This window comes from Silene latifolia, chromosome X (assembly GCF_048544455.1).
Source record: "Silene latifolia isolate original U9 population chromosome X, ASM4854445v1, whole genome shotgun sequence".
Classification (NCBI taxonomy): domain Eukaryota; kingdom Viridiplantae; phylum Streptophyta; class Magnoliopsida; order Caryophyllales; family Caryophyllaceae; genus Silene; species Silene latifolia.
Genome location: NC_133537.1, coordinates 266,891,487 through 266,901,768, shown reverse-complemented (window position 1 = coordinate 266,901,768; position 10,282 = coordinate 266,891,487). Strand labels below are relative to the sequence as shown.

At 41.1% G+C, this 10,282-nt stretch overlaps 1 protein-coding gene across 1 annotated transcript; it reads right to left on the bottom strand.

Annotated features, from left to right (window-relative positions):
• Positions 1-324: 324 nt before the first annotated feature.
• On the bottom strand, positions 325-1,071 carry LOC141620069 (uncharacterized). Its single transcript, XM_074437036.1, has one exon. It carries the CDS (start codon positions 1,069-1,071, stop codon positions 325-327), a length of 747 nt encoding a protein of 248 aa, XP_074293137.1.
• Positions 1,072-10,282: the final 9,211 nt, after the last annotated feature.

Here is a 10,282-nt window from a genome sequence, read left to right as displayed (position 1 = left end):
TTGGTCAATAAATGGTAAGGGAATGTGATCTTTGATTGAGGCGGAATTAAGCTTCCTATAGTCAATACACATTCTCCATCCCGTGACCGGTCGGGTGGAGATGAATTCACCATCCTCATTCTCAACCACGGTCATACCGTCCTTTTTGGGAACGATTTGAACCGGGCTAGCCCATTCGCTCCCGGAGATGGAGTAGATAATTTCCGCCTCAAGCAACTTATCAACTTCCTTCCTTACCACCTCCTTCAATTTCTCATTTAACCTTCTCATAGGTTTGGCAGAAGGTGTGAATCCATCCTCAAGTGTGATGCTGTGTATGCATACTCAGGGATCGATTCCCGTGAGGTCATCAAAGCTATACCCAATGGCTTTCTTGTTTTCCTTAAGGACTTTCAAGAGTTTTTCTTTTTGGGAAGCCGTTAGGTCCGCATTGATGATCACGGGGAAGGAGTGTGCCTCATCAAGATAGGCATATTCAAGGAAAGGGGGAAAAGGTTTGAGATCTACCTTAGGAGGGCTCGGACCCTCAACTTCATCTAAGATAGGTGGTAGAACTTCATAGTCTTCTACCAAATGCTCCCCCGAACACTTGTCCTTAGCTTCTTCAATAACGTCTTCCAACATGTCTATGGAGTAGACACTTTCAAACATAGGTTGTGACATGGCCCCGGTCAAAGAGAATTCAACAACATTCCCTCCTACCTCGAAGGTGAGTTTCCCCTCCTTGACACTAATGTTAACATCTCCGGTTGCTTGGAAAGGTCTTCCTAGAATGATTGGTGTTTGTTGATCCTCCGGAATATCAAGTACAACGAAATCCGCCGGGATATAGAAGTTGCTAACCTTGACCGGCACATCCTCAATCACACCCATCGGTCTTTGTACCGATCTATCCGCAAGTTGTAATGTCATGGAGGTGGGGATCATGTCATGTAACCCAACTTTATTTGAAATGGGAAGAGGTAGAATGTTAACACTAGCACCAAGATCACAAAGTGCCCTTTTAATGCTCACATTACCCACCGTGCACGGGATGGAAAAAGTACCCGGATCTTGTAATTTCTCCGGCATGGGATTGAGTAAGATTGCACTACATTCTCCTCTAAGAGAGACAAGACCTTCTCCTCCAATGCTTCTATTCTAGGTCAACACATCCTTCAAGAATTTTGTGTAGAGCGGCATTTGTGTCACTACCTCGGTGAAAGGCAATTAAACTTCAAGCTTCTTCAACATGTCTAAGAATTTGGAGAATTTTCTCTCCTCATTCATGGCTCTACTTCTATTGGGAAATGGGATTGGAGGGTTAATGGTATTTTTTGGAGATGAGGCTTGCTTGGTGTTAGTCACTTCACTTGCTTCTTCACCTTTCTCTTGGTTTCTTTCAACCACTCTCTCTTGGTCTCTTTTAACCACTATCTCTTCCAACACAAAATTATCATCATCTTCAACATAGTGACCCAATTTCCCTTTCTTGGTATGGTCAACCCGACTTGATGGTGAGGGAGGTGGACTCTCCTCACCATCTCTTATCACATCTCTCCTCCTCTTTGCTTCATAGTCCTTGTAAGGGTCTTTCAAGTCTTTCCCACTCCTCAAAGTCACCACATGGGCTTGTTGGTGTGGTGGTGGTTCATCCCTAGGATGGAAGCCTTGAGGAGGCAATGAGTGAGGAGCCCTTTGAGAAGAAGAAGGGTTTTGGTTTGCCATATATGAATCAAATGTCGCTTGATATGCTTGGACATTTGATAAGTCGGTCTTCAAAGCTTTGAATTGATTATCCACTTTGGCATCCATGTCCCTTAGCAATTTCTCAAGGGAAGAGTTGGGATTGGGTGGTTCTATGTATTGTTGGTTTTGTGGAGGTTGGTTGAAATTTTTGTTGTTGTTGATACCATTGTTGTTGGTATCCTTGTTGTTGGTTGTATGGTTGATGAGATTGTTGATTTGAGTGGTAGCCTTGTTGTTGGTATGAAGGGTTTTGGTTTTGGTTGCGGTAGTTATCTCTTTGATGAGGTGAGATGTAGTTGGGATTGTCATGTTGTCTTTGGCCTCGGTAGTTGGAGCCTTGGCCTTGGTTTTGGTTGTATTGCCTAGAATTGTCGGGTTTTGGTGGAGGCATATATTGAGGTTGTTGATATTTGGGGTCCAATGGTTGCCCCGCAAATGAAAGCTTCAGGTCTTGATTAGGGAAGGCGCGGTAGAAGGTCTCATGACGTTGGTAGGAGATCCTAGGTGCACCTTGCCCTTGAAGAGCAAAGCACTCTTATTGATCTTCTTGAGGAATCGATGAACAATACTCAATGGTGTGCCCCACACCGCCACAATAATTGCAAATGATTTGAGGAGGATAGTGCATAGGTGGAGACCTAGGTTCTTGTACGTAATAAACTTTGGAATGGCTAGGTCCACCTTCATTGGCATGTTTCGAGTCTCCGTGCTTCTTTGCCAATTTGAACTCTTCAAATTCCTTTGTCAAAATATCCAATTTTGCCTTATACTCCGTCTCTACCTTGGAGGGTCTTTCACTTTTGTAGTCCACATCTCTAGCATAACTACTCTACATCTCGGAAATGTTTTTAATCATTTCCGTGATTTGATCATTATTTATTTCATCAAAATTTCCACCCGATGCCGCCACGATCATGTCCCGGAACCTTTGCTCAAGAGTTTGAAAAAAGGTTTGGGTGGTCATCCATTTCGGGATGCCATGGTGTGGATAAGATGCTAGAAGGTCTCTAAAACGCTCCCAAGCTTTACTTAGAGACTCCATTGGTCTTTGTTTAAAAGTTTGAATCTCATAACGAATTCTTGCGGTCTTAGAAGGTGGGTAGAACTTGTTGATGAAGGCCTTGGATAGAGCTTCCCAAGTAGTGAACGTGCCCGGCTCATAGGAGTTAAACCATTTCTTAGAGTTGTCCTTCAAGGTAATGAGGAAGAGCATCAAGAGCATTTTCTCCTCCGTCACACCGTTATGCTTAATGGAACCCGCTTTCTCCTTAAAGGTTGTAAGATGTTGGTGTGCATCTTCATTATTCATGCCATGGCAAGTGTCTTGTTGCATGTAGTTGATTACATGATGCCGAAGTTCAAATGTATTGGGCGCCAGAGCTCCGTAATTGATAGCCAAACATGCACGGTTGGGGTCCGGTCTATTGTAATAGCCCATCGGTTGGTCCACCATGTCTTCGTTTATGTTATTGTTTGGTAGAGATTTGGTTTCGTTTATATGGTGGGAGTGTTGTGAATGTGTTGGTGAATTTTGTGGTGAATCAACGGGAGAGTTTGTGGTGGAGAGTTATGTGGAATTTAAAGTGGTGATAGGGTGGAGGAAGAGGGTGGTTGGTTTAAGTTATCAATTGTGGAATTTCGGGTAATTGGTGGGTTAAGAAAGGGTGGAGATCCTCGAATTGCCGAAAGAGCTAATCATCTTCTTGCCCGGAATGTCTTCTCGATCATTTGATCAAGTGGGAAAAGAGGTCCGATGTAGCACCTATTCATGCACTCAGCAAAAGATCAAATAGTCCTAATGCAAGAATTGCACTAGGAGAAGGGGAGAAAACAAACAAGCAATCAACAAAATAAAAGAACTAAGCCTAGATGAAAACAACTAATCCTATCCAATATTACCGTCCCCGGCAACGGGGCCAAAAACTTGATGTGAGTTTTATTTATACTCCTCTCGCAAGTGAACGATTGCTCGTTGTAATATGCAAAAGGGTCGAACCCAAAGGACGGAAATGGTGGCACTAGGATTACTCGTTTAATAGCTAGTTTAGTTCGATCTAAAAAGGTGGTTTGAGTTCTAGACTAATGATTAAAATGCAAACTAAAGGAAGTAGGAATTAAACAAAAATTAAGATGGTTTAAAACGATGATTAGGAAAGACTAGGACGGTCGGGTTCACCCAAGTAGCATGGAGAAGGAAAATAGGCATGGACTAATGGTTATCTAGGTTGTCACAATATGTAGGCTTCGATCTCTCGATGTAAATTCTACACTTGAGCCAAGATCAATCAACTTACTCATTCAATTAATCTAACTCAAAACTTGTTATCAAATCCTAGTTACTACTCAAGTTACTCACTCAAATAGTAGATAGATTGTTTGAAGAATTACTCAACTTACTCATTTGGACAATTCATCAAACACTTTAAGTGCATAACAAGTAGTAAATATAAGCAACCCAAGAATTACCATTAATCCATGCTAAATCCCTCTCCTTAATACTACAAGGGATTCCCCTACATCCTAGTAAGGCACTACTCACACATAGCTACGATAACAAACACAAAAGATGGAAAATTTAGCATAAAACAACCAAGGAGAAACATGCTTGCAATTTCTACTAATTAAACAATTCAAAATGTAAACAAATGAAAGATGAACAACAATAGAGAAGAGATTATACCAATAATGAAGACAAAGTTGCAACCTTTGATTAAATAGAAGAATAATATTCACCAATCTCCAATTAACAACCCAATACTAATTGTAAACTATTGAACAATACTAATTCTAAGCTAATATAAGGAATAATTAACAATTGATTAAGGGAAGATTAAAGTTTTGATTAAGGGTTTGCATAAGGTTAAGGAAAGTAATTTCAGATCTAGGGTATGTGTTTACAATTGATTATGGAAGGGATATTTATACTATTTCATTGGATTAGAGGAAAGAAGGAAATAAAGCCCATTTAGCGCGATTGTTGTCCTGTGTCGGTCGACCGGCTGGCGGCCATCTCAACCGGCAGCGTCATCTTCAAAATCTGCCAAAATTGTGACTTGGGGATCTCTCTGCCGTTGGACCGGCTGCCGGCCTGCCGGCAGAGAATACTCCTTCTTGGCTTTTCTTCTTCATTTCTTCAATGAGAGAAGCGCGTGCCGGTCGACCGGCTGCCGGCTATGCAAATGGCTAAGTATGGGCGTGTGTTCCCTGCCGGTGGGCCGGCTGCCGGCCTGCCGGCAGAGAACTCTTTCTCAGCTTCTTCGTTTCTCTTCTCACTGGCAGTGTTCCTTGCCGGTGGACCGGCTGCCGGCCTGCCGGCAGAGAACATAGCTTTAGCATTTCTCCCTCCTCTTCCTCATGCCTAATCATTAAACCGCCTCTCTTGCCCCGATTCCTCCATAACTGCCTCAAATCCTGCAAGAGTGGCATAAAATCATCGACGCCGGTATCGGGCACAAATTGCAAGGTAAGGCGCATAAAATCGACTCGATAGGAGTCGGGATGCATGAAAGAAGAAGGGAAATTGGTGCAAATGAATCATATATCAAGCAACTGAAAAAATAGCATTCTAGTAGCTGCTACAAACACTGCTGAAAAAATAGCATTTCAGCAGCTGCTAGAACAAGCAAAAATCATTTTTTTTTTAAATAATTAAAAATGATAACGGTTAAAAACAACCCGTTGCAAACAAATATTTGACAACGGTTTTATTTAGATAAATAACCGTTGACATATTTTTCCTCCCATTCAAACCACCAAAAATGTAAGATAACGAATGATAACCGTTGTCGAGTTCAAAACTTTTACAACGGTTTATTTAAGCATAACCGTTGCCAAAGTTTCATCAATAAAAATAGATAACAGTTATATACCGTTGTCAACAGATAAATATAACAACGGGCTGGTAGCAAAATGAACCGTTATCATATATAATATTTAACAACGGTTTTGGAACGATAAGACGTTGTCAATAGTAAACTACGACACCAGATTTGAAACCGTTATTAAGATTTAATAACGGTTTCTTAAAAGATTTTATAACGGTTCTTGAGTTGTGATAACGGTATTATAGATCCGTTATTGATGTTATAAAACGGTCGCGATTAATTATATAACCGTGGTATATATTTAACAACCGTAGTTGCAATAACGGTCCCGTGTTTCTATTTAAAAACGGTAATTGCATTATTTGACCGTTTATTAGACAAAACCGGTTTAGGAAGGAGCGGTCAAGTGTCATCGGTAGCTACAGCTGCAACTCCTCTATCTACCTGTTGCTCTGCTAGCAAAGGTGATAAAGAGTGTTGTGGGTGTGGTACGGAATCCCGTGGCCACAGTGGGTGTAGCAGTGGGAGCTGGATTGTAATGTATGGTCCGCTATGGGCACGTTGGTCCTCGGCTCCCGTCTATGCCGCCGTCACGCCATCAGTGCATACAACCCAAGGTTTAAAAGAAATTGTCTAGTAAATTGGAATTATTTTGCAAGAAAGTAGGTAAAGTGGAAAACTGATTCGTATTTGCTAAATCCCGCACAACATTTTACTATTTCCCGCACATTTTACCCTATTATTCCAGTACCCTTCATTTAAAAAATAAAAATTAAATAAAATCAAACCCCGACCATTCCCTTTCCGACCATCCTCCGATGACCACCCTGCTCCTTTCAACCATTACAATGCAGCCCTGCCGTACTGCCATGGTTCCAATCAATCGTTATTCCCCTATTTTTATATAGTGTGTCGCGAATTTACTTCGCAACTCTTCACTTAGGGTTCTTCTTTTCACAATCAATAACGTAATGATTTTTTACATTTATGAACGATTCAGTTGTTTTCGATTGTTTTTTACATTTGTGTTCAGATTATTTAATTAATCTTACAAGGGTTAGCACATAATATTCATTGAAATTCAATTAGGGTTTGTGTGGTTAAAGGGGGTGGATGTGGTGGTTGTGGGTGATGGGGCGTCGTCGACGGGTGGCTATAGATGTAACACCCCCTTCTTACCCGGCCAAGGTAATTGGAGAATGTTACCTTCTCAGTTTCCCGAGGCGGTGAATAGGAGATACAATAAAGGAACATTTATTATAAATAACAAGTTTAGTGATTACAAACCATAACTAATGAATAAAATACAACTAATGGCTACTATACTCATCTAACTAGCTATCCTCATCTCGTGACTCATCGAGCTCGTCCCGTCTCCCGCGTACTATCCAACAATCTGTACCTAAACTACTCTCCATATGACCAAAGGACATCATATGGATCAACACAGGCCACCCCAAAAGAGACAGGTGACAAATACACAGATACAACAAACGTCAGTGTCAATACACAAATAAAAGATGACACGACTCAAGTGCGAACATGCAATATGACTACTAATGTGAGTGAGACGCTATCAAACAACCACCACACCGGTACCGGGATACGTCCAGACGTACCCACAACCACCACGGTACCGAGACATGCCCAGATATACCGACAACCACACTGGTACCGGGACACGCCCAGATATACCAACAACCAAAAACAGGTACCGGGACACGCCCAGATGTACCGGGTCCGGAAGCCAACCGGATCCCCTGCCAGACGTCGTGTCTCAACCACACGCGTCCCTCTAAACTCAAGCCATTAATGTGTAAATATCTCTTAGAGTAGGAAGCTCCAAGAGGCGACTTAAACGTAAGACGGTCTCCCAACCGTCTTATGTCTCCAAAACAACAACAACAACAATAACAACAACAACGACAACCACAACAACAACAACAACAACAACGACAACAACAACAACAACAACTAAAACAACAACAACAACTCCTCCTCCAATATATATGACAATGACCAATGCATGAATCACAACCAACATATCATAATCATCCTCTTAATTATGTGATTACCATTAAACATGTTATAATACAAATGCCCTAATTATGCAAAACTAACTACAACATCAACATAAACGACATCACATTATTGAAACCAGGTAGGATTAACCTACCTCACAGCAATCTCCTCAAGCTACTCGAATCTGGACCGAAACCGTCTCAAGGAACCGTCTCATTCTATACAAACCACATAACAACTATCACAATACATCCTATACTAATATACACTACAAAGCCCCTTATTATTACCCCTTAATTACCCCAAATACACATATTAATCACTAATTAATTACCCATGACAATTCCCCCAAAATTTAGGGTTTAAAGACTAGAAAAGGAGAGATCTTTACTTACTAAGTGAAGGAGATGAAGAGGAAGGTGGTAGATCTTCTAATCCAAGCTTGAATCCCAAGTAGAAGGTGTTTGTGAGGGTTTTAGAGAGAGGGAAGGGAGTTTTGAGAGATAAGGAGGAAGGTGGAAATGATTTTAGGGTTAGGGGTAAAAGGGATTAAATCTCGTGTTCTGAAAACAGTGGCACTCGACAAAGTGCCGAGTCAACTCGGACGAGTGGACTCACTCGGCCGAGTAGCACTCCACTCGGTCGAGTGGACTCACTCGGTCGAGTGTACCCTTCACTCAACCGAGTGGACCCACTCGATCCGCTGCAACGCCACACGGTCAAGTCCAGGTCTAGTGTAAGGCTATCCTTCCCTTCCGAGTGATCTCTTATCAGTCGAAAGGTCCTCTCACGCGTCCCCAGGTCTAGGTACGGGTCTCACAAAGGCCGGGTATTACAATCTTCCCCCCTTAAAATGAACTTCGTCCCCGAAGTTCCCCTCACTCGCTCTTTTCACAATTATTCCTCCATTTTCTCTCAAGTCTCATTACCGGTTCTCATGTACTCTCTTGCCATTTTACTCTATCATAAATTCCGTCAAGATTCTTATTGTCATTTTCACTCTTATTAACCACACATGTCTATCGTACTTATCCCAAGGTTCTTTGCTCAATTCTCATTACTTCCTCTTATTCCGTGCTTTCTCTTTCCTTAATTTCCAAATTATTACATCCACTCCCCCTAAAAGAGAACTTCGTCCTGAAGTTCAACTGTCAAACCTCATAATGTGCTCTCATATGTTCATTACCAATTCCACAAATGACTATGTTCCAGGTTCAACACTCTCTCTTACTTATTACAAATTCGTAATCAAATCACATCTAGTCATAATTCTATCGATATAATTCCACCCTACAAGCCTCCCAAAAGGTCAAGCACAAGGTCAAACCCACAGTTCCAATTTATAATTCCCATAAATAACTCCCAACTTATGTTGGTTATATGTATATATCTATCACACGGTATGTCTCGATTAGTCTTACGTATATATATATCGTCAAATTTCATACACTCACATGTATGCGCGTCAAACCACGAATATGTGGACTCTATGAAACAATTAGAAAATGCTAAAAAAATTCGTTATGTCATTTTCAACATTCCTATTCCGACCATCATCCCACGCATATACCGCGTCAAATCCACCACATTATCACGCATGTGTTTCCACATCCGTTCCCATCCATCCTCAATACTTCCGCTACTAGCACCATGAGACTCGGATTATGCATTCAAGATTACTATGCGACACACACATCATGACTAAACTTCACATAATATAGACGTTGTTATCATATATACCAAAATGAATTCACGGCAATTAACTTGAACCACCCACAATTGTCACGTCATTTTTATCATCAAATCACACATGTCAATTAACAACTTTCATTTTAATTTCACTTTTAAATAGCGGAAACCACATAATATGGTCAAACGTAAACAATTTACAAGGTCTCATCCATATAGGGTCAACATGTTCATCCGACACAAACCAACCATTATAAATCGTGAAATAAGGGTATACACCAAACATTAGGTCGAGTATTATCAAAATAAAGGCCAAAGCAGACCACTCGATCGAGTAGGCAGCCACTCATTCGAGTGCACGACGCACTTGGTCGAGTGTCACCTGGGTAGAATGTTTTCATTCTCAAAGTCGTTTTCAAGCTTCCATATTTCATCACTCAATTAGGCACTACAACAAGGTCACGATGTACACCGTGGGTGTTTCACCTGACGATTGGGAGGCAACTTTACAAACAACATCTATACTACCGTTCATAGGCCAAAATTTCACCCTACTACTTTCACACTCCATGCATACACACTTTGCTTAAGCGGCCATACTACATACCAAAAGAAATAAGGATACCTTAACGACACAATTGAGCCCACATGCATTACATATCACACTCTCACTCTCATAACCGCGAAAACCAAGCTTGGTATCACTAAATTCACCATCATATATCTCAATTATTAAAACTCAGACTCATCCCTCGTTCTAGTGTTCACTCTCATATTACGGTTTCATAAATCTTTGTCACCATTTATTCGATTCATACCATTCATTAAGTTAAATCTCACGCCTTCCAAAAACTTTTATCAACCCATGTCGTTACTCTCCTTTAACTCTTGGTACCTCACTATTATCTCATCATTCCATACCAACTCAAACATATGCTATCCCAAAATACTCGAGTCATAGTCAATAAGGTCACTCTCACACGTCCTTTAAATTCCGTTCGCTAACTATGAGTCCTAAC